The sequence below is a fragment of the Myotis nattereri genome (genome assembly GCF_964212035.1).
Source record: "Myotis nattereri genome assembly, chromosome: 2".
NCBI classification, from domain to species: domain Eukaryota; kingdom Metazoa; phylum Chordata; class Mammalia; order Chiroptera; family Vespertilionidae; genus Myotis; species Myotis nattereri.
In genome coordinates, this window is record NC_138076.1 from 167,860,797 (window position 1) to 167,888,508 (window position 27,712).

General features: G+C 39.7%; 2 protein-coding genes across 2 annotated transcripts in view; one reads left to right on the forward strand and one right to left on the reverse strand.

Annotated features, from left to right (window-relative positions):
• The window catches only part of PFKM (phosphofructokinase, muscle), a 42,464-nt gene extending 29,653 nt beyond the window's left edge, over positions 1–12,811 (reverse strand). The window contains exon 1 of the mRNA XM_081082701.1: positions 12,659–12,811. The gene's annotated coding sequence lies outside the window, so the exon portion shown is untranslated. The remainder of the gene's footprint in view (positions 1–12,658) is intronic.
• The window catches only part of SENP1 (SUMO specific peptidase 1), a gene marked incomplete at both ends in the record, with an annotated part of 47,024 nt that continues 31,951 nt past the window's right edge, over positions 12,640–27,712 (forward strand). The window contains 6 exons of the mRNA XM_081082705.1: positions 12,640–12,676; positions 15,544–15,591; positions 17,519–17,649; positions 18,874–18,958; positions 19,798–19,839; positions 24,095–24,254. Coding sequence (XP_080938831.1) covers positions 12,640–12,676; positions 15,544–15,591; positions 17,519–17,649; positions 18,874–18,958; positions 19,798–19,839; positions 24,095–24,254 — 503 coding nt within the window. The remainder of the gene's footprint in view (positions 12,677–15,543; positions 15,592–17,518; positions 17,650–18,873; positions 18,959–19,797; positions 19,840–24,094; positions 24,255–27,712) is intronic.

The window sequence follows — 27,712 nt, forward strand, 5'->3', positions numbered from 1 at the left end:
TAAAAAATATATTTTAAAAAAGGAAAACAAATGTTGAAGAGCATGTGGAGAAATTAAAATCTTTGTAGATTAGCCAATATGGAAAACAAGTTGGCAGTTTCTCAAAATGTTAAACATGGAGGATGCTCATTAGCAATTTTATTCATAATAGGCAAAAAAAAAAAAAAAAAATGGAAGCAGCCCACATGTCTATCAACTGATGAGTGGATAAATAAAATGTGTCATATCTATACAATAGAATGTTACTTGGCAATTAAAAGAATGAAGTACTAATACATGCTACAACATAGATAAGCCTTGAAAACATTATGCTAAGTGGAAGAAGCCAGTCACAAAAACCCACATATATAATTCCATTGATATGAAATGTCCAGAATAGGCAAACCTATAGAGATAGAAAGTAGATTCGCAGTTATATTACTCAGGGCTGCAGGAAAACAAGGAGTAACTGCCAATGAGTAAAGGATTTTTTTTATTTTATTGATTTTTTACAGCAAGGAAGGGAGAGGGACAGAGAGTCAGAAACATCGATCAGCTGCCTCCTGGACAACCCCACTGGGGATGTGCCCACAACCAAGTTACATGCCCTTGACCGGAATCGAACCTGGGACCTTTCAGTCCACAGGCGGACGTTCTATTCACTGAGCCAAACCGGTTACGGCAAGGATTTTTTTTTGATGATGAAGAAAATGTCCTAAACTTAGAGTGACTGCACAATTCTATGAATATACTAGTAGTAAAAAAATTAAATTGTATACTTATTTTAATGAAGTTGTACTTATCAATTATTTCATGTTGTATGTAAGAAGGCATCATCAACCCAAGGTCATTTAGGTTTTCTCCTATGTTATCTTCTAATCTAGAAGCTTTGTAGTTCTGCATTTTACATGAAGTCTAGGACTTGTTTTGAGTTAGTTTTTGTGAAGGGTGGAGTTCTATATCTGGATTCATTTATTATTGTGCACATGTCCAATTGTTCCAACACCATTTGTTGGAAAGACTATCTTTGCTCCATTGTATTGTCTTGGCTCCTTTGTCAAAGAATAGTTGCCTATATTTCTGTGGGTCTGTGGCTGGCTCTCTATTCTGTTCCACTGCTCTATTTATTCATTCTTTCACCAGTACTACACTGTTTCGACTACTGTAGCTCAATAGTAAATCTTGAAGTTGGACAGTATCAGGTCTACAACTTAGTTTTCCTTCAATATTGTCTTGGCTCTTCCATATAAGCTTTAGAATTAGTTTGTTGATATCCATAAAGTGACTTTCTGGGATTTTGACTGGGATTGCATTGAATCTGTAGATCAAGTTGAGAAGAACTGACTTCTAGACAATATTGAGTCTTCCTATCTGTGAACATGGAATTTATTTATGTATTTATGTATTTACTAGAGGCCCAGTGCATGAAGTTTGTACACGGGTAGGGCCCCTAGGCCTGGCCGGTGATTGGGCCGATTTGTGGGGCGACTGGTGGGGTGATGATCGGAGGCAGAGCTGGCACCCGCCTTGGCTGGCCTGGTGCCACCAGCTCGCTGGCCCCCACCACTGATGCCAGTCAGGGCCTGCAGGCTGGGGGCAGCTCCTGTGTTGAGCGTCTGCCCCCTGGTGGTCAGTGCACATCATAGAGACTGGTCATTCCACCCGTCATTCCTCTGTTCGGTCGATTTGCATGTTAGAGTTTTATTATATAGGATGTATTTATGTATTTATTTTATTTCATTCATCAGTTTTGTAGTTTTCTTCATGAAGATCTTATATATGTTGTTAAATTTATGCCTAATTATTTCACTTTTGGGCTGCTAATAAAATGGTATTTGTGTTTTTAGTTTATAATTCCACATGTTCATTTTTGATATATAGGAAAGCAATTGACTTTTACATATTAACCTATCATGCAAACTTGCTATAGATTTTCTACGTAGATGATCATATCATCTGTGGAAAAAAAAACAGTTTTATGTTTTCCTTCTCAATCTGTACACTTTTTATTTCATTTTATTGCATTATTGAATTAGCAAGGACTTCCAGTAAAATGTTGAAAAGGAGCAATGAGAGGGAATATCTTTGCCCTGTACCTGATCTTAGTGGAAAAGCTTCAAGTTTTTCGCCAGTATGATGTTAGCTGTAGGTTTTTTGTAATCTTTAGCAAGTTGAGACAGTTCCCCTATATTTCTAGTTTACTGAGAATTTGTTACGATTTAGTGTTGAATTTGTCAAATGCCTTTTCTACATATATTGATATGATCAAGTGATTTTTCTATTTTGCTTTGTTTACATGATGGATTATATTAATTGATTTTTGAATGTTTGCATTCCTGAGATAAATCCCCTTGGTCATCATCATGAATAATTCTTTTTATACTTTTTGGATTTGATTTGCTAATATTTTAAGGATTTTTGTGTTTATCTTCATAAGAGATGTTGATATATAGTTTTCTTGTGATGTCTTTGGTTTTAGTATGATAGTAATGCTGGCCTCATAGACAGTCTTCCACCACTGGGATGTAAGCTCCATGAGGACAGTCCTTGGGCCTAGTTATGAAACCATTGTCTGCACTGGAGAGTTATCTTTAGCTCTAGCTGGGAAGGGATGACTCCTGGAGACAGCAGCCTCCACCAGCCAATAATATCAAAGTTACTGACAAAGAGCACTGGATTAAGACAGTGGTTCTCACTTTTGATTAGGGCAGAGGTAAACAAACTCTTTAGCTGAGGTATGCAGCCTCCAGCTTGCAACAGATAATATTTTTCTTTCCTTAAAGAAGTACATTTTGGGGGATATCAGAGCATAGAAGATAAATAATCATTTTGTAAGACAATCCTGGGAGTCTTCTTCAGATCCACTAACACCTCATCAAGACTAATGTGGAAGGCTTAGCTGTTTAGTAAGCATATGGGCCAAGGAATATACCTCTATGCTCTTAAATACATTTTCCTGGATTGAGAGGTAGTTTAATAGGGGATTGCCCAGAGTACAGTGGTCCAAGAGGAAACATAAGATCATCTCTATTAATCAATGAAAGATAAGTGTTCCACAGTTCTACTGGTATGCTTGCAGATTTGACTAGAAGAAACGCATTATCCACTCAATTATCTTCCAAATTCAATTGACATTATAAGAGTCCTGGGAGTTTTAGCTTTAGGAAAACTCAGGTTCTCTGGAGCTGGTTCTGGAAGGTTGGGGTCAGAAGCTCAAGGTTGAGATTAAGGTAATCTTGGTAGAGACAGAACTCCATTGATTTTCCTTCAACAAAAATGCAGGTTCTTGGATCACTATAACATTGCTTCAATATATGGGGAATCTTGTGTACCTGCTTAGGAAGAACTTGGGCTATGGGGAGCAATCATCTCTACTTATCAGTTGCTCTCACAATATTAGGGTAACTTTGCATCTCAGTCTGCATAAACCCACCTACGTATGCGTACACTGTCACAGGAACAGAAGATGGTGGGGCATGGGCAATGCTGATGACAGGTAGCCTATATGAAATAAAGAATATGATAGTAAGGTCTTGTGCTTTGGGGAGAAGCTGTGGCACAGATGGCAGATGGGTGTAACTCTGCTATCTTGGCATGATCCTCCATTTGCAGCCCAGAAAGTAGTCTTCTCAAGAGTCACAGGTTGCCAACCAAGGCCTATTGCTCACCAGTGAATAGGAGAGGTTTATGCATAGGAGAGGTTTTTAAAAAAATTATTTATTTTTAATCCCCAGCCAAGGACATGCTTAGAGAGATGAGGGGAGGGAGAAGGAAGGGAAGAGAGAAAGATAAATACCCATTTGTTATTCCACTTATTTATGCATTCATTGGTTGCTCCTTGTATGGGCCCTGATGGGGGATCAAACCCACAATCTTGTCTTATCGGGGCAATGCTCTAACCAACTGAGCTACCCGGCCAGAGCAGGAGAGACTTTTGATAGCAGTTGGATCTGCTGGTCCAGAGCCTGGCCCATAAAACTGCCCCTGAACCTTTGTCCTGGAGGTAGTTGTCCCCCATGAGTGGCTCTCTGAGAATGCTAACCACCGTTCTTTGCAAAGGTTATGGGCCTAGGTGACTCACTCCTTTGCTGTGCTCCAACGCAAGATCAAATGCCTTCCTTATGTTGGAAGTTGATCCTCTATTGGCCAGAAAGTGTCTATACCAAGCATGTCAAACTCAAAGGCTAACATGGGCCAAATAAACAAGGTTTAAGTTTATGTGGGCAGCAAAAAAACAAAAGCTTCAATTTTCATAGAAACACAGGCTTATTTCGATAGAAACATGCTGAATACAAAGGGCTGGAATAAATGAGTAATTGTTAACATAAAATCATGGAACATTTTAATAAAAATTAGTATTTTTTCTTGAACATTAACTTACCAGACACTGAATAACTGCACAAATTAATAAGTGTAATGCAAATAAACCTACTTTTCTTGTTCTACGAAAGCGAAATATTTCCTGTTGCGCACACCAAACAAGTCAGTCTAAGACGAATGACATGGCAATCGGCTGCTAAAATAATCCCTGCTGGTATAAGTAGAGAGAAATGGTGTGCCTGCGTGTAAGGTGCATAAGGGAAACGAATGCAACATGATTATAGTGATCAATTATTAGTGAACGGTGTAGTTCGTTATTAATAATTATGTATAACAGGATATTGTAAAAATTAAGTTAAGAAATTTTTATTAAAACGTTTCTTACATAGTGTTATATTGGCTAGGCTGCAAAAATATTTGTTGTGGGCTGCTTGTGGCCTGTGGGCTGAGAGTTTGACATGCTTGGTCTATACTGATTGGCAGGGAGTTGGAGAAAATTGCAGCTGTAGCTGCTTCCCTGCCAGGTGTATGACTAGAAACAAAATATTTTCCACTTTTCCAGCTTCTCCATACATAGATTCACTTAGAGCAAGGAGCAGACATCCTGCAGGGAGTCCCTATATATTTTTTTCAGGCTGGCAACAGCGGCAGAGGGACATTGGGCCAGGATTTTGGGGTGTTTGGGCATCAGTAGCTCTGGGCTCACCTCTGCCAATAGAATTGCATTGCCTAGATTTGACAAATGGAGCGAGGCAATGGCATTCCCACCACAGCAGGTTACCACTTTTGCCCCTTCCAATCCATCCTCAACCCAGGAGCCAAAATGACCTTTTAAAAACACAAATATGACCCTCTTTAAAGATCCTGTCACTCTTTAGTGATTTCCCATAGCTCGGGAATGGTAAGACCTAGAAGGCATATTATGATTTGGCTCTAATGTTTTTTTTTTTCTTAATATGCTACTGATTTCAGAGAGAAAGGGAGAAATGGATAGAAACATCAATGATGAGAGAGAATCATCCATCAGCTGTCTCCTGCATGCCCACTACTGGGGATTGAGCCCAAAACTTGGACATGTGCCCTGACAGGGAATCAAACCATGACCTTCTGGTTGATGCTCAACCACTGAGCCACAGTGGCCGGGCACCAATACAATTTTTATAGTTCATTCTCCAGCTACTCTTCCTCTCACTCATGTTGTATGGGCCTTCTCTATTCCTCCAATGAGCCAAAATCCTTTTCATTTCAGAGCTCACAGTCCCTTTTTTCAGAAAACTCTTCTTCCTTCTTTGCCTGTCTAATGCATACTCATCTCTCAGGTCTTCCTGAGAAAGGATTTTTCTGACTTCTCAGTCCAGATTAGGTCCCATTTTATACTTTGATTACATGGTAGGTATTATTTTCCTTCATTGGCCTAGCACCATTCTAATTATCTAACCACTAGAGGCCCAGTGCACAGATTCACGTACTGGTGGGGTCCCTCAGCCTGGCCTGAGCCCTCTCTCAATCCGGGACCCCTGGCGGGGGATGTAGTAGTGCGCGAAGTGGCAGGTGGCTGGGGAGGAGCCTGAGTCCTGCTCCTGCTCATCCAAGACCCGCTGCTGCACCCTAGCCACCGCAGCTGTGGCAGGAGAGGCTCATGCACCGCAGCTACGCTCGCCAGCCATAAGCCTGGTGTCTGGCGCCCATTAGTCAGCTGAGTGGCACTCCTGCTGTGGGAGCTCACTGATCACCAGGGGCAGCTCCTGCATTGAGCATCTTCCCCCGGCGGTCAGTGCACATCATAGTAAGTGATGGAATGGTCGACTGGTCAAACGGTTGATTAGGGTTTTATATATATATTAGAGGCCTAGTGCACGAATTCATGCATGGGTGGGGTCCCTTGGGGTTGGCCTTCGGGGATCTGGCTGAAACCCACAGTCCAACGCCACCTGCTGCTCCTGCCTGCTGCTCCCACTCATCCTGGCCCCACTGCGCCTGCCTCCGGCTCTCTCCCAGTCAGTCCAATCGGGAAAGGCTCATGTTGCCACAGTGGCCGTGAGCCCTGAGTCTGGTGCCCATCTGGAGGGAGGTGAGGGAGGCTGGGACGCAATCGGCCCTCTGGGCAGTCGGTGAGGTGCCCTTGCCAGCCTGGGATCCAGATCTGTCCTGCTAACTTTTGCGCTGGTTGTCGGGAGCCACCTGGCAGAGGCTTTTATATTGTTTCTTCCTGTGGAGCGTCTAGGGAAGGGAAGCGGCCCGCAATGCCCGAGGCTTACTCCCAGGAGGCCAGCGGTGCTGTCAGGATTGGGCCTGGCCTGTTCTCTGGAGATTGGACCTGGGAACTATTGAGGGAGTGAGTGGCTACCACCAGGCTGGTGGGCCACTGGGAAGGTGGATCAGTCAGCTGAGTGGCACTCCCGCTATGGAAGTGCACTGAACACCAGAGGGCAGCTCCTGCATTGAGCATCTGCCCCCTGGTGGTCAATGTGCATCATAGTGACCTGTCATTTAGTCGTTTGGTTGCTTAGGCTTTTATATATAGAGAAGGCATATATGTGTGTGTGTGTGTGTGTGTGTGTTATTTGATTACTATCTTACTCCCACAAGACTATAAATTTCATGAGGGTGGGCAATGTATCTATTTTGTTTACAATGCCTGACAGAGTGTGTGCAAATTTTCTTGGAAGAAATGAAAAGAAGGAGGGAGAAAAGGAGGGAGGTAAGAAGGAAAGAGGAAATGTCATAGGGAAGCAGGCAGAGAGAAGACAGAAACAGAGGAAGGGAGATCCCCAGTGGGGCTAATAGGTAAGATGTATATTTGATACTTCCTCTTTAGTGGGAAAGTTGAAAGAGTTAGATATAGCTCTTAAAGATATAGCTCTTTAATGCTTAAAGGCAGAAGTTGAACATCAGAATTTTTTCCATGGGATACTGCTGAGTTCAAAACACAGAAGTAGGTCCAAATGGGTCATCAGAGCAAAGGGAGTCTGAGGAGAGTATTAGGTATAGAGCAAAACGAGAATGGGAAAAGCAGGAGAGTTGAGGGAAAATAAGAACAAACTAGCCCTGGCCGGGTGGCTCAGCTGCTTAGAGTGTGGTCCCGACACTCCAAGGTTGAGGGTTTACAGCCCTATCAGGGCACATACAAAAACCAACCAATAAAAGCATAAAGAAGCGGAACAATGAATCAATATCTCTGTCACTGACTCTCTTTCTCTCTAAAATAAAAAGAAATAATCTATACAAATTCAAAAGAAACTGTAGGACAAGGCCACCAGCTGGGTTTATTTCTTGTACCTCGTGGCTTTTCATTCATGGGCAAGCAAATCTGATTAAAGGGACATAAGCCACACACACACTTGATATATATGAACAAAAAAGGAGCCACATACTAAACCAGATAAGCTAAGAGGAGGCCAGCATCGTAGGCCCTACAAACTCTAAAAGTAACCACATCAGATGGTCTGAACATAAGAATTCCTAACTAAAAGGGGCTCATGGCAGGTCCTAGGCCTGTAGCTTCCTTGACAAAGATCAGTCTTATTTGAGTAAGCCTGTCTATGGCCTTTTTGCATCTAAGATAACATACCTCTGGGTTGTTTCTGTTGTGTGTGTTTTTTTTTCCTCTTTGGAATGTCAGAGTAATCTCCTTTTCCAGACCCCTCAGGGCACCAGAGTAGAGACCACAGAACCCCTCATTGTTATGTTGTTCCCGAATACCATCTCTCTGTGCTATAAATGTGAATTGCTAACTATCCTATACCCACCAATGTAAAAGATGTGTCTCTCCATTTTACTCTTTATCCAATCTCAGAGATTTCCCCACTTTGCTTTCTCCAGTAAATTTCATGTAAACCCCCTTACGGCTCCTACTTTGATTCTAATGTATAAAATAAACTGTAAAATTGCCATTCGCCAGAGCATTTTCTCAATTTGTTGGGATTTTGCTTCCTGGCAACTATGACATCTCTTTTGAAATTCAACTTTTTGAACCAAAGTAATCAAGCTCTTAATTTAACATTGACTGCTATTATTTCCCTCCTTAACCTGCAGCTCCTGGAGGACAGGGAGTCTCCAGTTCATTTTCTCATCTCCAGCTGCTGACTTCAAATAGTAAATGGTCAAAAAGATTACTTAATAAATAATACTATATTTTTCACAGGTGCTGGGAGTAATTACTCCAATGAATTTAACTTCTTGAGGAAAACCTTTGTAGATCTGAATTCCTTCTGAACATATAAAGAGTTGGAGTAAATATACTCTAAGGCAGAGGTCGGCAAACTGTGGCTCGCGAGCCACACGTGGCTCTTTGGCCCCTTGAGTGTGGCTCTTCCACAAAATACCACAGTGGGCGCGCATGTACAGTGTGATTGAAACTTTGTGGTCCATGCGCAGAAGTCAGTATTTTGTGGAAGAGCCACAGTCAAGGGGCGAAAGAGCCGCATGTGGCTCGCGAGCCGCAGTTTGCTGACCTCTGCTCTAAGGCATTTCCAAAATACAAACTATTGGGACAATGGTAAGGTTATGTCATATATATTCTATATAATAAAAGCCTAATATGTTAAGTGTGCAGTCGTCTGGTCATCCGTTCAACCATCAAAGTGTAATATACTAATGATATGCTAAGGCCGTTCAACTGCTCGCTATGACATGCACTGACCACCAGGGAGCAAACGCTCCAACTGGTAGGTTAGCTTGTTGCTGGGGTCTGGCCGATGTGTACTGACGGAGAAGGTCTGGACACGCCCCCGAGCACTCCTGCAGTCTCTCCCCAGCTCGCCAACCTCCCGCATTCCTCCCCGGCCCTGATTGTGCACCAGTGGTGTCCCTCGGCCTGGCCTGCGTCCTCTTGCAATCCAGCACCCCTCGGGCAATGTCAGAGAGCTGGTTTCGGCCTGATCCCACAGGCCAGGCTGAGGGACCCCACTGGTCATGAATTTGTGCACCGAATTATTTATATATATATATATATATATATATATATATATATATATATAATTTTTAGTATATTACTGGGTACATAGTGGGAACTCAATAAGTGTTTGCAGTGAACTGACTCCAGTATAGACATATTTAAGTTGAGAAGAAACAAAGATGTGTTTCTGAAGTTTCATATAAATTGCTTATGAAATGAACACTATGTAAAACATACAAGAGAAATTTATTAAATGGTTCCTAAGGTGAATATTTTTACAATATTTGGAATTACTTTGCAATATAATAACTCCTTAATCTAGTCCATTTTTAAAGTTCCCATTTTTATGTGTCAAGGTTGCTGATAATAGGATAAGCCAGATTGGTAGCTTACAATTATAAGGGCACCAATCTACTTATTGACTAAATCAAGCAATTATTCTGAGAGAATTATCCCTCTTTCTAAAGTTCCCAAGATGATATCTATGTATTTACCTCTCTCTCTCTCTCCCCCTTGTGTCTTAACTCATAATTCAAATTTGGTAGCTCTATCCTAAATTATAATGTTATGCATAAATTTTTCACTTTCCAATACTCCTTTCCACATTCCTCCCCTGTTTAACCACATGCCTCACCATTTGTGAAAACAGGTATGCCTTCCATGGTGTCTGGATCATCCACAGTATCTAGATTCTTCGAACCGTCTGCCTCAGGTGGTGGCTTTTGTGTGAGCATGCTGGAAGTGGAAGCTTCCTCACCTTCCTTTTGTGTGAGCATGCTGGAAGTGGAAGCTTCCTCAGCTGAGAAACAACGTGTTTAAGTCACCCTCATGGTGAGATTCAGGGAAAGCAATGCTCCTTATTCACTTTTATTCCCTCTATGCCTCACAGGCCCTCTTTCCATAAACCCAGCGAAAAATTAGAAAAGTAACGACTCTTCTCAACAACTATCTTATCTCAAAAAGGCTCTACTCCTTGGATACAAATGGGGGAAAGCAGAAAACGTAACTAGATTCTTTGAGACTGGGGTAGAAGAGAAAGTCAGTTTTCTTTGGGACTCTTTATTTTACAACTTTCGGAGTATCAATTACAATGGGAACAAGGACCCCCATAGATGAGCCCAGAAAGATTAAAATAATTCACAAAGGACAAGAAATCAACTACTAGCTCATGTCCTATAAATCTCATTCTCTCTCAATTCCCAAGTCGTCCTCATCTGCCTAGGGCTTATCTGCACGTATCAGGCCAAAATCTCACCTGATACTTGTACCAGGAAATAAAACGCCTGAGTGACAAATATTTTATCATGGAATAAATGTCAGTTGACCCCTAAAGCCTGCATTTACATTATCAGTAAGTCTCACAACCTGTATTGAGCCTCCATTCAAGAGACAAAGGTACCTGTTCTCTGAGGAGTCCTGACTAATTGGCGAGATTGAATCACGCACATGAAAAATTTCAGATGCAGTTCCTCTTTATGCATGGCTGACTCCTAGAAATAGAGAGAGTTTAGTCCAAATGAACAGATTTGTGAAATGAGTAAGATGAACAAAAGTGACACAGACCAGGTATGTTCACTGCTAACAGGACTTATGACCTGACAGTCTAAACTTCAATCTCCGAGGTGATACAAAAAATCTACTTTTATACACGTGACAGAGCAAGATCCCCTGAACTCAGCAAGCACCCCTTTCCCAGCTGCTAAGAGTAGCTAAGAGGCTGCGGGCCTCCAGCGGCTTCCATTCTTCAAGTCTGAGCTCAGACTGTGGCTATCATTTGGGTCTAGAGTACCTACTTAGGAGCATTTCTGCTAGGTTTCTAGGCAGGCCCCAAAAACTGAATGAACAAACATATTTCTCTCCATTATTTTCTCTTAAAAAGTATGACACATTTAAATAAACCTATAATATTTTATCTGAAGAAAAAAAAAGTATGGCACAGATTACAGGGTAATCAATTCAGTCACAGGAACACCACCAGGGCCATTTAGTTCCTCAGAGGGCAGACCCTTTGGTCCTTTCCTCTCTTTATTTTAGAAAAGTAAATCTCTGGTGGATCCCCAATAGCTTTCCTCACACCTACACCCCTGTTTCTAACTCCTCAAGAGTTCTGGGCGTTTTTACATGTTTAGAATCTAACCTATGCCAATCCGAAGCTCTCCCCCCCTAACTCCCCGCCCCTTCCCCCATTTTTTTCCTTTTCCCTAATGGCCAATCAAGCATGATGTGGTGCAGAGTACCGGTCTGCAAGTTAAGAAACTTATTTCCTAATCCCAGATCTGCTATACACTTTATAACTTTGGGGAAATATTTCACTTTTCTGAAACTGTTAAACTATCACCAAAATCCTCTACAATCACTAACGTTCTGTGATTCTCAAAACACAATATAGCCTGAGCTTGATTGAGCTCTCAGGTCTGCATCTGCCAAGGTGGCAACAGGTTCCAGCAGATGAAAGGCCAGGAGAAGGCTGCCATGGAAACTGGAGCTGTAAGCAATAATCGCCCACCGGAACCAGAAGACGGCGGGTGAGGGGGTCGGGGGAACAGAGAAAAGCGAAGGACGGAAGGCACACGAACAGTATTCCGGGAACAAGAAAAAGCCCAAACTGAAAGATCAGAGAAATTGTGACTGCAGCCTCAGATGCTTCCTAGGTTTCTGAGCCTGGTCACACTGCGCAGGCGTTCCGCGGGTTCTTCACTGTGCTCTTTGACCTCCCGCCCCAACCCCCTTCCTCCTCAGCCACCGAGCGGCTCTTCCGGTGTTGGGGAGGCGGTTCCGGTTCGCGGCCGTTCCCGGGTTTTACGTTCCGCGCCCGGCCGGAAACCCCTTCGTATAGCAGCCGGTTCCGGTTCGGTGAGTGGCGGCGGGAAGCTGGGGGAGGGGGAGGATGGAGGGAGCCTGGGCCGGGAAGTTGTGCTGCTCCGGGCCCCGCAACCTGGGCTGGGCTGGGCGGAAGCGAGGACGGCTGTGGGGACGGCGCTGTTCCCTCTGCCCCGCCCCCTGGGACCACCTCCCCTCCCCGGAGCTGTCCACCGGCGACCCGGCCGGCGGCCGTTAGGCTCCGGGAGCCGTTCCTTCAGGCCTTTTCCTTTTGGGCGGTGGGAGGCGGTCTCCCCGCCCTTCCGGAAGCCCCCGTCTCGGCGCCCAGCTCTCCTGGGAAACAGGCCGGTTGGGATTCCGGGGCTTTCCCGCCAGAGCAGGGTCATCTCACGGGAAAGCTGTTTTCGCCGGGAAGATCAGCTTTTCTTTTCTTTTTTCCCCCCACCTGCTTCCTCTCCCGCCTTCCTTGAGACCTGACTGGTATTTCTCGACTGCTTCTGCGTCCCCCGTAACCATTTCTCCCACTCGTTTACTCTGTGGTATCTCCCCGAGATGTGAGGTCGCTAGTGCCACCGCCAGAAAGAAACGTCCGGACCCTCCTGCCCCGGCCATGACCCCCCCTACCCGCCGCGGTTTTCCTACCTGGCTCATCGCCTCCCGGTAATTCGCCGAACCGCCTCTCCCGGTGCCCCCTGCCGTGGGCTCTCTGGCCCAGCTCCTCCCGAGCCTGGTGATTTCTGGTTATCGCCGCCCCTGCAGCATCGGCACTATCTTGTTGGCAGTAACCTGCTCCTTTATCGCTCTCCGCTCAGCCTGTGAAAGGCACTTCGCGTTTGCTGCGCTCACTGTAATCCGGGTGGTGGTGATTCTTGCAAAACGTCTGTGAAACCCTCCAGAGCCCACCAACCATTTGACTTGGGGTTCCTGTTCTAATTGGGTATTGTGGCTGGAATAGGCCGGACCTTTACTCTTTATAAAGATAATTTGTGTTAAGGACGCCTGTTGAAAGGTAAATTGCACTCCATTGGAAATTACATTTGCAGTGAAACTTTAAGCATCTCTTTAAGCATGATTCCTTCACTTTCTTCCAATTTAGAGATTTTCTTCCTGGCCCGCCCCCCTGCAGTGCCATTTGTGTGGTGTGTGTGTGTGTTTAAAGAATTAATCTTTGTTGTTGTTGTTAATCTTCATCTGTGGATATTTTTCCACTGATCTTTTAGAGAGAGTGGAAGGGAGAGGGGAAGACATCCATGTGAGAGAAACCCATCGATTGGTTGCCTCCCGCCCACGCCCTGACCTGGGCCCAGGCCGGGGAGGAGCCTGCAGCCAAGGGACCTGCCCTTGACCGGAATCGACCCGGGACCCTTCTGTCCGAAGGCCGAAGCTCTATCCAGTGAGCCAAACCGGCTAGGGCTCTAGTTCCATTTTGGAAATTTCATTCATTTTTATCTGATTACAATTAATATGGTCTTCATACCACCCATCTGATGAGTTAAATCTAGAGGAGCAAATGGATTAAAAAACAGGTTCTGCAACTTCAGGCTAAGATGATGTAACTCTTAACTACTGCTTGCAAGCCTTTCCTTTACCTGACTCCCACTCTACCAATTGCATTAGCTTTATTGTCTTGCTGTAAATATCCATTTATGGATCTCACTTCCCCCAGTAGACAGTGCTCTTCTCAGCAGCAGGGACCAGTTCTTATTCTTCTTATCCTCAGTATCTTGTGTGTGTGTAATTGGTGCACAGTACATGTGTGTGCGTGCAAGAAGTTTCTTAGTGTGTAAGGTGTTAGAGTCTAATCGGGAGAGAATACATGTAAAAATACCCAAAACAAAAACATGATGATGTAGTACAAACTGTATCATATACAGAGTTTTCCAGAGCACAAAGTAGGGTGATTCACATGATTACTTCCACACCCTTTTCATATCATAAATGGTTCTAACCACATCTTGGCCCTGGCTAACGCTAATTGTACAGTGGTTCCTACAGTATATACTTTCGAGTAACTTCATAGCTCTAAACATTCTCTTATAATCCCCTCTTTGCATGTAGGTAAGCACATAAATGTTTTGTCATACTTGTTACATTCTGTTACTGTCAGGACTTTGCCATTTTTTTCTTTCAGATTTCCCGTTATCTTCTGTTCAGTTACTAAATTGACTTCACATGAATATCTGTAACTATTTATGTTCTTTCAGTAAAATAAATGACCAATGTGAACTAGGAAATGAGTTATTAGAATACTTTTCTAAAAAGGAAAAAATGTTTATGCTTATAAGAGTTTTGGTGGCACCAGAGGTTCCAGATCCAGCATTTCATGTTGAATCTTGGGTTAAATGTCCCTCTCCCAATGCTACTGCCAAGTGGCAAAATGAAAATACCATAAGCACACTGAAGAAGCTGGATATATTTGTATGAAAATGTAAATTTAGGGCTTTAGTTATTAAAATCATAAAACAGCATAGATTCCCTAGAATTAGCTAGGGTTTGCTTTTATCTTGCTAAAGTGCATGACTCTTTGAATTGAGGATATGTTAAAGGATGAGAAGTTTTGTGATGTTTGTTGAAAAATCACATTTGCTTTTAAGTCAGGATACCTGGGTTTTTGCTTTTCCTTGCTCCATCTGTGTGATTTTAGGCAAGTCACTTAACCTCTCTGGACATAATCTCTCAAATTCTTTGATTTCTTGCTTGCTGAAGCAGCCTTTCTTTGTGTGTGCACTTTGTTGTGATCATAGCGAATACCTGTTACCACTCTGTAGTTGATGAAGTATTCACTCTTTTTTTAAAATAATGGTGATAGGATTATGAGTAATATAAGTGTGACTGTCATGCCTAGTCTTCTCTTGGAAATCTGCCAAGAAGTATGTGTGCCGAGGGTATGTTTATTAACCCAGTCCCAAGCAAGGTAGGCTTTTAACCTCCTTTTCTGGGAAAATTAGAACCACCAGAGGAGAAAGTAATTTCATATAAGCAAAAGGGCTTTGAATTTTAGCAGTTTGAATAACTATGGGGAGAAAGTATTTAGTGCTACTGGGACATGCCTTGACTGTCCTCAGAATATCAGTAGCTTTATGTTTGGCTACTGAATAAGGCGTGTATGGAAGACAAGTCTTAATAGGACCACCACAAGATCTATCACTTGTTTATGAAATAGTTTAGCATGAGATAATAGCAAGAGCAATGAGATGGGAATATCAGCGTAGTCACTAGTCAACTTTATGACCAAATGCAAATGAATGTCCAAAGGGTTGGCTCTCCTAACTTGCTTCTTGATGTAGTATTCTGTGATTCTGTGGGTAGTCCATAATTGCTGTTTAGCACAGATTGTAGAAATGTTTGGGAAGACCTCAGGCTAGTTATAGTTCTCATTTTCTTCCCATCAACTCAACTCTCCTTATCACCTTATATTTTTCTCCACTAAAAACACAAATTTCACTTCTGAGTCATTTCCTGTTTTATAATTAAATTAAGGAGATACTGCAGTGTATAACCTTTCTGTTTTCTGCCTTCTTTTACAGGACTTTGTATTTCTGCTAAAGTCAGTGATGTGAAAAGACCTGACATGGGTAAGGCTGATTATGAAGTGATCATTCAGTCCTTCTAGTTGTAGTTACTCTGATTAGTTAAGCTGAATTGGAAGAATGGGTTTTCTTAACTTTTTTAATATTTGCATTTTTGTGCTTAATAATTTTAAGGGAGATCTCATACTAATTATGTAATACAGTATACCAAACAATTTTCTTTTAGTTGAGACTTGGTCTATAGCATTGTTGGGAAGCATTTTCTCATTCATTGTATTGAAAAAGCTAAATAATACACACCAGCAGACATTTACTATGTGCGAGGCCCTGTTCTAATTACTTAAAATGTATTTATTTAATTTACAATCATCTTACAAGGGTACCTATAGTACCTACAAAATAGGCACTGTTATCCCCATTATATCGACAAGGAACCTTACACACAGAGGTTAAGAAACTTGCCTAGGGTCACACAACTATAACTGGCAGAGCCAGGATTTAAACTCAGGCAGCCTGGTTCCAGAGTCCTTGCCCGTTAGTACTGTTATATTTCCTTCTATATGATAAATAATTTGATTAAGGTAATTTTTAAGTTTTATTTAGCTAGTGGCACTGACAGTTGTGACTGGAACATTTTCCACTATTCAAGGTACTTTATGTCTGTAAAGGGGGGGGGGTCAATATAAGGTCAAGACTAGTAGCCAAATTAAGAATAGACTGAGAGCCCTGGCTGGGTAGCTCAGTTGGTTAGAGCATCATTTACTAGTAGAGCGGGGGTGGGGGACCTTTTTTCTGCCAAGGGCCATTTGGATATTTATAACATTCTCGGGCCATACAGAAGTATCAACTTAAAAATTAGCCAGCTATATTTGGTCAAACATTGACTTAACTCACCCGTCATGCCTTGGCAGGACCAGACCAAGTGATTCCGGGGGCCTTGTAGGGCCCAAGGGCTGCACGTTTCCCACCTCTGATTTAAAGCATCATCCCGATATACTAAGGTTGTGGGTTTGATCCATGGTTAGGGCACATACAGGAATCAACTAGTGAATGCATAAATAAGTGGCCCCCCCACTTGTCGCTCTAAAATCAATAAATTTTTTTAAAAAGAGTAGGCTGAAAATCTATACAGTTAGATCTTAAAACATTCTGTCTGCTCCTTTTAAATTCACGTTGGTCTTCTCTCTTGTTTGTTTTTCCCTTTTGCTTTGTGTACATTCTGTCATTTGTTTCCCTTTTTTCTCATTGCTGGTATTATAAGTCATTGAGTTCCTTTATTATTTGTTTCTATTCTACTCTTTTATAAGAAAGTAACAACGTTCTCAAAAAATGGTTGTAAAGTAAGATTCTGCCATAATATTACAGTGATTGAGCTGATGTCTGTTAAGAGCCATATGAATAAATGTTTTTGGCAGAACATTTTTAGGTCGATTAATTTTTTTGAATTAAAACAGAAGAAATAAACCACTGTTAACTAGTGTTTGTTTTTTGAATTGTGAAATTTTGCTCCATTCTTATTATATTAAAATTTTTTCTACAGTTAAAACATTCAAAAATTGATTTTGGGGAAATGTCATTATTTTAAAATTTTGCATTTAACTCTTAACAGTTTTGAGATTTCTTGCCAATGGTTATTTATGAAGGAGAGGTCTTATAACATGGCTGGTCTTTGGGAATTATTATTGTTATCATCCTTACCCGAGGACATGTTTTAGAGATTTTTAGAGAAAGAGAAAAGGAGGGAGAGAAAGAGAAACATCAATGTGAGAGATAAAAATCAATCAATTGCCTCTTGTAATTGCCCCAAATGGGGATTGAACCTGTAACCTTTTGGTTAATGGACTGATGCTCCAACCAACTGAGCCACCCAGCCAGGGCTGGGAATTACATTTATTAAGTGAAAAGACTGATGTATAATAAAGTAGTTATTAAAGCATTATGTGACTTGAACTAATTCGGACTCTTTCTCCAGATGATATTGCTGATGGGATGAGAATGGATGCTGGAGAAGTAACTTTAGTGAACCACAACTCCATATTTAAAACCCATCTCCTGTCGCAAACAGGTTTTCCAGAGGACCAGCTTTCACTTTCTGACCATCAGGTTAGAAATATTTTCTTTTGTCAGTTAATGAATTACTTTGGCTTAAGTTTTCATCTTATGTAGTTTAACGGCAAACTCAAAAGAACAAGCATATATATAACCTCTTTAGAATCAGTGACTCTAATGTTTGAAATTCTGTTTGATATATTAAAGTTAAGACAAGAACCAGACTATGCATGAGTTCTTTGACAACAGTACCTTTGAGAAAACTCTGTTATTCCTCTGAATTTTACAATTATCAGTACCCAGATCTATGTTGTTTTAAACTGTATCTTAAAATTGCTGAGCATTAAATGGGGTGTATATATTTGTGAATATACAGCAGTTCTGAGATTTTTCCATGCTATAAAGCTTTTATTCTCAAAGGACCAGCAGTAGCATCATCACCTGGGAGCTTGTTGGAAATGCAGAATTTCAGGCTTCACCCATACCTACTGACTAAGAATTTACGTTTTTAAAAATCTCCAGCTGATTTATATGCACATTAAAGTTTGAGGAGCAATATTAATAAAGCAGTCTTTTTCAGTAGGAAAGCCATTACTAATTTGAATAAGGTGATTCTTTGCTGTGTGAATCTGATTTAAGCATAGCAGAATGTTTAGCATCCTTGGCCCCTGTGTACTAAATACCTGTAGCATCTTCCCTTAAGAATTATTTTAATAACTGAATATATATTCACACATTTCCAGATTTATACTGGGGAGTAGCACCACCCCTGATTAAAAACTTTGTACAGTTTTCAAAAAAATAAGTCAGATTGACTTTGTCTGCCTTTTTGATATATGATACACTGGTTTTCAGAACAGGAAATACTAAATGTATAGTTACCTTCTCATGAGCAGTTTTTGACTGAAATTGTATAACAGATATTTTTGCCTGTTTTTTCTCCTTGAAGCCTCATTTTATCTGACTGTCTATGTTTTTCTTACTTAGTAGTATGTTGTTTAATTTATAATATGTATAAATATAATTAGTTATACAGGGATGGGCAAAAGTAGGTTTACAGTTGTTCATATGGAAAATAACACAATAATTAATAAATAATAATACAAAAATAAACTGTGTTTCATGTGCTCACAACTGTAAACTTACTTTTGCCCTACCCTGTATTGAATTCTGAAATAGGTCATAATCTTGTTTAATGATACATATTTTTCCAGTATAAATTTTTACTACATTTTATTGTCAGAATATGACTTCAGAAAAATCTTCTGCTTTGTTTAGATATTACCTTCCAGGCAAGGAAATTTGGACGGATCTTATACATGTTCTACAAGAAGTGCAGCTTATAGTTCAAATTATTATTCAGGTATGATACATTACTTGGAGTCAAAACCTACATACCTTTCAGATTTCTTCCTAGTGTATCATTTGTGTTTGCCATCTGTAAAAGTGAAAGCATTGTCAAAAGCAAAATAGTATTTTCTCCACTAACACATCATTTTAGTAAGCTGTGTATGTGTGTATGTGTATGTTGTTGCTATGATACTTACCTGATCTAGTCTCGACTAAATATTTTTTAATGGAAAAGTTGTTTTGAAATCCATTCTCCTGCTTGTTCATTATGTCATTGTAAAAAGCATTACAGTGTTTTGTTTTGTTTTAGATATGTCTATGTGATGTAAAGGTTATTTATTTTATTGATTTAAAGCTCAAAGTTAGCCTATTTCAATTCTGCTTGAAAGCATGAATTCTGAAAATTTATTTCTGCCCAAGTGTATCCCTCCATCAGGGCAGGAAATGTTAACTACATGTCTCTATCTAGCACCTGCCACAGCCATGCTTGCTTATTTAAGGGCTTGCCTATTCAGCTTGTGATCCATGACAGAAGTCAGCATTCTCTAGGCTATCCTAGCCCCTGGGCTGCCTGACTTTGCATCTCCCCTTCCTAAGATTTGGACTTCAAAGATTTTCTGGTTCTGTCTTGGGGAAACGAAGAATTTTTGCTCGTTAGCCTCTGCGCAGACTCAGGAAGATATTAGTATTTTCCTATGTCTTTTCACTCCTGCTTCAATCTCCCCATGTTATCACAAATACGGGAATATTAGTAATACCACTGAACCTGCCTCAGTGAGATTTTTATAAGGATAAACAGATAATAAGTATGAAATGCAAGTAATAATTATTGTTGTTATTTGGCTTCCTCAGGATTCTTTGTCAGCAAGATGAGATCTCCTCCCCTAAAAAGACGTTAGTATGATGCTCTTTTAGATTTATATTATATTTAAATGTCATTTAGGTGGGTGGTAATTTATCCTGGGCTCTGGATTTCCTCTACTGGGATGGGAAATGGTCTCCACATAGTATGTGCATAATTTGTATAGAAAAATCAGCTGTCATGGTTCTTATTATTGTTTTTTTGTTAATCCTTACCTGAGGATATTTTTCCATTGATTTTTAGAGAGAGCTTAAGGGAGGTAGAAAGACAGAGAGAGAAACATCGATGTGAGAGAACATCAATGTGAGAGAGACATCAACTGGCTGCCTCCCACGTAAGCCCTGACTGGGGCCAGGGATGGAGCCTGCAACCAAGGTACCTGCCGTTGACCAGAATCGAACCTGCCACCCTTCAGTCCATGGACTGATGCTCTAAGCACTGAGCCAAACCAGCCAGGGCAGTGATCATTATTATTGAAAAATCCTTTCTGATGAGCAAAGAATCTGAAAGCTGGTTTGATAGCTCATTATTAATCCTAAGGGAAGGGTAGTTGAGTGGATAATGAAATCAGATAATTAATATTTCCATTTGAACTCAGTTTGTGTTTCCTTGTAATTTCACATGCTGATTTACCATTGGATAGAATATTTGCTTTTAGTTAAAAATAATTGCTCAATAATAAACATTTTTATAGGGAAAATTATATTCACAATCTCCTATTATTCAACTCATCCTTAACTCCTCTCAAATCATCATGTTCTTGACTATAGTGATATTTGGCCAAATTCCTGGCTTTTATCTCAGTTAAATTATTTTTGAGAGTTACATTTTTCCTATATTTGTCCTTATCTACAAGACCTCTAAGGTCATTCTCTAAAAATCAGAATTTTAAATCTTGAATGTCAAGGGTCTATATACCTTTTTCTTATAATAAAGTTTTTCATTTAAATCTACTTTTTACTGTGTACTTTTTAAAACTGTCTTTGCCATACTTATTTCAGTTCATTGCATGTCCTACAGAATTTTGTCTCTGCTATCTCCTTTGGATGTATTATTTTCTGATAATCTCCACATTGATTTCTGTGGTCAGTCACTTCGAGCTTTGCCTCTTAATTGTGCTAGACATGGGTCCCAAGTTTACCTGCCTTAGTTTTCTCATTCTGACTGTATTGGTATTTGTCTCCTCTCTCACCCTGCTATCCTTTCCTCCACCAAAATGAAAACAACACAGGAAAATCGCAAACTTTAGAATGTAGGATCTGGAGCTTTCTGTTTATTGCTTTACTGGATCTGACTCTTGATATACGAGAAGCCTTCTCAATGGCATGTGACAGAGAGGCATATCAAGCTTTTAAAAATATACTTCTTGCCGAAACCGGTTTGGCTCAGTGTATAGAGCGTCGGCCTGTGGACTGAAGGGTCCCAGGTTCGATTCCGGTCAGGGGCGTGTGCCTGGGTTGCGGGCACATCCCCAGTGTGAGATGTGCAGGAGGCAGCTGATCGATGTTTCTCGCTCATCGATGTTTCTAACTCTCTATCTCTCTCCCTTCCTCTCTGTAAAAAATCAATAAAATGTATTAAAAAAAAAAGTGGGACCTAAATATTAAAAAAAAAAAAAAAAAAAAAATACTTCTTAATCCATTTAAGATTTGACTATTAAAAACATTGATTTAAAAAATTTTTAGCCCTAACCGGTTTGGCTTAGTGGATAGAGCGTCGGCCTGCAGACTGAAGGGTCCCAGGTTCGATTCCAGTCAAGGGCATGCAGTCGGGGGCGTGCAGGAGGCAGCTGAATCGATGCTTCTCTCTCATCGATGTTTCTGACTCTCTGTCCCTCTCCCTTCCTCTCTATAAAAAATCAATAAAATATATTTTAAAAAAAAATTTTAGAAAACAGAAAAAACGCAGCATTTTCATTTTAATAACTTAGTGCTGGTCAGATATCAGGACCTCTTTAATTAAGAGTATAATTGAATAGAAAATTAAAACATTTAAACCCTAAACAAAGAAGAAATGATTTTGCTCATGCTTAGAATCTTTATCAATGTCTTCTCTTTAGAAAATATGTTAAATTAGGTTGCCAAACTGGCATTTAGTAGATGAAATGATTTAAAGCATCCTGCTATTTATAATAACTCAATAAATCCCAAGGAAAGCAGGAACTACATACTGTTGGTTACTTTCATAGTAAGTGATTGGCTGATACACTTTTTTTTTAAGATACCCATAAAAATACTGCCTGTTCTTATAGAGAATTAATAGAGAAAAGTAGGAAAATACCCATCATTTATTAGAACACAACCAAAATTAAAATTTGGTTATATTTCCTTATAGTTTTATGCGTGTTTATATACACATGATAAGTAATCTTATTTGTGGCATAGGCAGTCTCGTTTCTTAATGATGACAGAAAACCAGGGTAAATCACCAAAAAATGAGTGTCTGTTACATCATTGGTCCCTCTGTGTCTTTGTTTGGTCACATCAGCAATAAAGGACTGTTCAGTGATTTCATTGAGTAAAGATGGAACCACCTTATTCTGGTTAAACAGACTGCTTGATTCTGTGCCTTTCCCTTGCATTTTAAAGCTGAGGTCTCTGTCACATGCCCTTGAGAAGGCTACTCTAGTTTATCCTTAATCTCAAATTTCACACCTGTCAGGGTAATTTTCATTTTTTGGTAGACATCTCTAGTGAGATCATTCCCTAATCAAATTTTAGCAAAAAAGTATGAGAGACAAAAATGTCTATTGTTACTGCTTTGCATTTAATTTGAAGATAATTTTCTGGTCCTTTAATGAGACTCATTTTCATTAGCCTCATGTCTCTATCTTGAAAGTAATGGTAAAAGATGCTAAGCATAGGTAATGATTACAAAGGAGAAAGGTTGTAATTCATTTTGAAAGTAAATTATTAGATTAGGTTTATCCACTGGTGAATCAACTGGTACTAATATCACTCACCCTGACTGCTGCTTTTTTTATATCATATTTACCCTAAATCCTGATCAACTGGAAAAAACACACACAACACAATACAAAACTTACACTTTTGTCAGCTGCCATACTTTGTGGAGAGAATATCAAAGGCTACATTAAATATTTTAAATAACATAAATATGTAATGTTAAAAGTCCTATAGTAATATGCTTTGAAAGAGGATCTTCAATGTGATATTGACAGACCAAAAAATGTAGGAAGCAGAGAATTATCATTCTCGTTTTTCCACTGATGCTCCTCAGAGTTCCATAGCCTAACATCTGAAGTTATTTTGAAGGCATGTAAATTGTCCAGTGATGATTAGGAGAGGAAGGTATAGAAATTGTTCTGTTCTTAGCTGAAACTTGGAAATACAGGGTGTCAAAAAAAATGTATACATACTTTAAGTTGAATTTTGAAAAAGAAATGTATTTTAGTAAACATTGCCTTTATAATTCTTCAAAGTGTGTGTATACATTTTTTGGGACATTCATTTTGAAAGTAAATTTAATTATTAGATTAGGTTTATCCACTGGTGAATCAATTGGTACTAATATCACCCTGACTGCTGCTTTTTTATATCTTATTTACCCTGAATTCTCATAATCCTGATCAACTGAAAAAAAAATTATTATCCTTGCTTGTAAGCCACAAGTCAGAAAATTCAAAAAAAATAAACAAATAATTCTTAGCCTGATTGCAGCAGAAAGCATTGGAGTATTGATATGTCTGTTGATTATGGCATTAAGTGACTGAGATACCATATCAGAACCAGATGAACATGATGGGTCATTCTTGCCATAAACTGGCCAAGAATAAGCAGCAATTAAGTTATCTCTGCTCTTAGAGAGAGCCTCTGAGTTGTGAACATGGTAATTAAAAACAGGAGATACCAGCTGCTTATTAAGCAATAACTGTTGTTCATTTGAATTACAATTCTCGGCCCTCCACCTGCTTTCTTACTGGTCTGGCCTACCTTCTTTCAGGCCCAGGCCTGGGAGTGCTTGCAAGATATAGTTGGGGTAAAATGTTGACTTTTGGTGGACACCACGGAGTCACATTGATGCAGATAAGGCACATGGCTGTGGCAGGATTCAGCTCCTTCAACAATTTTCAGGTTAGTATGGCTGAATCAATTATAGTTTGTAGAAGTTCCCTTACTGCAGACTTTACTGGCAGTTGAGACTGGGATCTTCCATGAGAGACATGGTAATATGCCACATTACTTTAGAATTCAATGTTGGACATGGTTGCAGTCAAATGGAGAACCACAGTAGGTATTTAATTTATTCAAACTTTTATTCCTTTAGATAAACCTTCCTCAGACAGTTTTCTTGGCTCAGGAGACTTAAGAACCTTTGGTCAGAGTGCAAATGGCCAGTGGAGAAATTCCACTCCAGCATCAGGTACAACTTCACAAAAATCAAGAAACAGCCGAAGTCTTTACCTCGAAACCCGAAAGACCTCAAGGTAGGTATTCTGGCTGCTTAGTTCATAAGCCCTTTCTGCGACATAAGAGGAAATGCCTGTAAGATAGTTGTTACATTGGTATTTTAAAAGAGTAACACCATTTTTGAACTTTAAACCATAGAGATATGGACAAGTCCATTTTAAACTTTCAACTTTTACTTGGTGCTGAATTTTGATGACAGCCAAATCTTATTAAAGAAGAGAGCTTTTTTAAGATATATTTTTATTGATTTTAGAGAGAGGAAGGGAGAGAGAAACATTGATGAGGACATCAACATCCATCGGCTGCCTCCTGCTGGGGATTGAGCCTGCAACCCAGGCATGTGCCCTGACCGGGAATCATTCGGTGACCTCTTTGTGCATACCGGCTGGGCTAGAGGAGAGTTTTGAGGGACATTTTGGTAGATATGAATATATTAGGACTCTTGAGGATCTGTATAGCTATTATGAATCTCAAAATGAAAACCAGTATCTGCAACTAAAGTAGCAAATAAACTAGCACATGTTGTGAGCTCTTACATAACAGAGACTGCTTAAACCAAGGCAGCTCTGTACCTCCTGGCCTTAGTCATCTAGACATAAGCTATTTCTGTTAGAAAATAGAGTCACAAAGTACTTGCTCCTATTTACTATTTAGCCCAACTTCATAAGCCCTACCTATCCTCTCACCAAGTTTATACTGATTATTAAAGGCAGATGAAATTTGGCTTAGAAGCTTTGCCATCAGGCACTTTATAAGTAAAATATTTATTCTTTAAAATAGTATTTATGACTTCTTAAATTTTACAGGAGTGATGGGTTTTAGGCATGTTATAGCATTTAATTTCCTGCTTAGTCAAGGCTAAGCTTTCTAGTGTTGATTGAAAGCCACCAATAAGATGGCTTTTATTTTATTTTATGATTATTGGCACATGGACTGTGAAAACGTGTCAGTACTCTCAGAATCATCTTCCCACTTCTTAATATTTTAAACAATTATACCTGAATTCATGAATACATTCACAAAATTAAAACATTACTCATAAAACTAAAGACCCATGACCACTACCCACAATCTCATTCTCTTCCCTCAGTGTATTTCCTTCCACATCTTTTCCTATGCTTGCTCTTCTGTCACTGTCTCTTACTCATATATAGCATAATACATATGCTATGTATACGATGGTGAAATGTATAGTATCATTTTGTCTTCATTAAAGATATTGCGTCTCTTGGCAGGTTGATTTTTTTGCTAAACAATGCCATACTGTTATTTTTTTCAAGTAACATTATTGAAAAAATAGTACATGTGCTTTGTAAAAAATTAGAAAATGCAGATAAGCAAAAATAAAAAATAGGAGCCTCGCATTCCCACCAGTCAGAGATCACCTTTGTAAAATTTTAGTATATATCCTTCCAGCTTTTTTCTCTGCATTTACACACACTTTTTTCCCCCAAAATGAGTTTATACTGTGCATATTCTTTTGTTAATTTGTTTTTTCAATCATCTCCTTTTTACCACTCAGTAAATTTTATCTTATACTCTAACTAAATTATATTTAAATTTTCCTAGTTGACCCAAACTATCCTTTACAGCTAATTTTGCTTAAACCAGTATCCAATCTAGGATTGCATCTGGTAGTTATTGCCCTTCAGTCTCTTACAATCTAGAACAGCCCCTTTTATAATGACATGACTTTTTTTCTGCAGAATGTCTCACTTTTTGGATTTTACAGATTTCTTTGTCATAACATCATTATTTTGTCCTTTATTCTCTGTATTTTTTCTAAACTAGGTTTTTGACTTGAGTAAAAGGTGATGCTGTCTTATTTCACATTTAGGAAACCTCTATCTGGTTCTTCTGTCATTAGTGATAATGGATTGATCTCTGGATTAGAGAGATAATAGTCTCGTCCTTATTTGTACAGTTAGGTTTCATTCCCCCTTGTGACTAGAATGTAATCTAAATGATGTTACTTTGGCATTATATGAATGACCAGTTTCATATCACTCTAATAGTTATTAATCTCAATTGATAACTCTTATCTGGTAACAGTTTTTTTAAATTGAGGTATAATTGACATAGCATATTAGTTTCAAGTATACCACGTAATGATTCGATAGTGAAATGATCACCATGATAAGTCTGGTTGACCTCAATAACCATACATGGTTACAGAAATTTTTTTTTCTTGTGGGAGAACTTTTTAGATTTAATCTTAGCAACTTTCAGATATGCAATACAGTATTATTAACTATATTCACCATGCTGTACATTACATTCCTATGACATTTTATAACAGGAAGTTTGTTTGGATTTTATAGATTTCTTTTTCATAACATCATCATTTTGTCCTCTAGTACAGGAAGTTTGTACCTTTGGGCCTCCTCTGAACGTATAATAATTTTACTAGAGTTAATGAGATAATATTTTTCTAATTTTATCATTTTTTCCTACACTTATTAATTGGCACTCTGCTAAGGAAGAGCTCTTCTTCCTCATTAGCTGGGACTATTTGGTGACTCTGGAATACATTTCCTACCGGGAAGGCAGGATATATGATTAGGTCTTCCTTTTTTATTACCTATTTTCAAAATAAGTTTATTTTTATTGATTTCAGAGAGGAAAGGAGGGGGAGAGATAGAAACATCAATGATGAGAGAGAATCATTGCTTGGCTGCCTCCTGCATGCCCCCTACCAGAGATTGGGCTGAAACCTGGGCATGTGCCCTGACCAGGAATTGAACTGTGACCTTCTGGTTCATAGCTAATGATCAACTGCGCTGGCTGGGCTCCATTGATTTTCAGACAGAGTAGAGGGAGGGGGAGAGACAGAGAAACATGGATTCGTTGCCTCCTGCATGCACCTGACCAGGGCCAGGGGTCAAGCCTGCAACCGAGGAACGTGCCCTTGACTGGAATCGAACTTAGGACCCCTAAGTCCAAGGGCTGACACTCTAACCACTGAGCAAAACTGGATAGGCCAAAGAAAGTTTATTTTATTTTATTTTTTTTCCTGTTCATCAGATTTATTCACTTGATTTTTAGATTCACTTGTTGATAGATGTGTATTTGTTGTTCATAATTTGTATCTTTACTTTTTTCTTCTTCTTCCTCTTCTTAAAGGATACCTTTCAGCATTTCATATAATACTGGTTTGGTGGTGATGAACTCCTTTAGCTTTTCCTTATCTGTGAAGCTCTTTATCTGACCTTCAATTCTGAATGATAGCTTTGTTGGATAAAGTAATCTTGGTTATAGGTTCTTGGCATTCATCACTTTGAATATTTCTTGCCACTCCCTTCTGGCCTGCAAAGTTTCTGTTGACAAATCAGCTGACAGTCCTATGGGTACTTCCTTGTAGGTAACTGAGTTTCTTTCTCTTGCTGCTTTTAAGATTCTCTCTTTGTCTTTTGCTCTTGGCATTTTAATTATGATGTGTCTTGGTGTGGTCCTCTTTGGATTCCTTTTGTTTGGG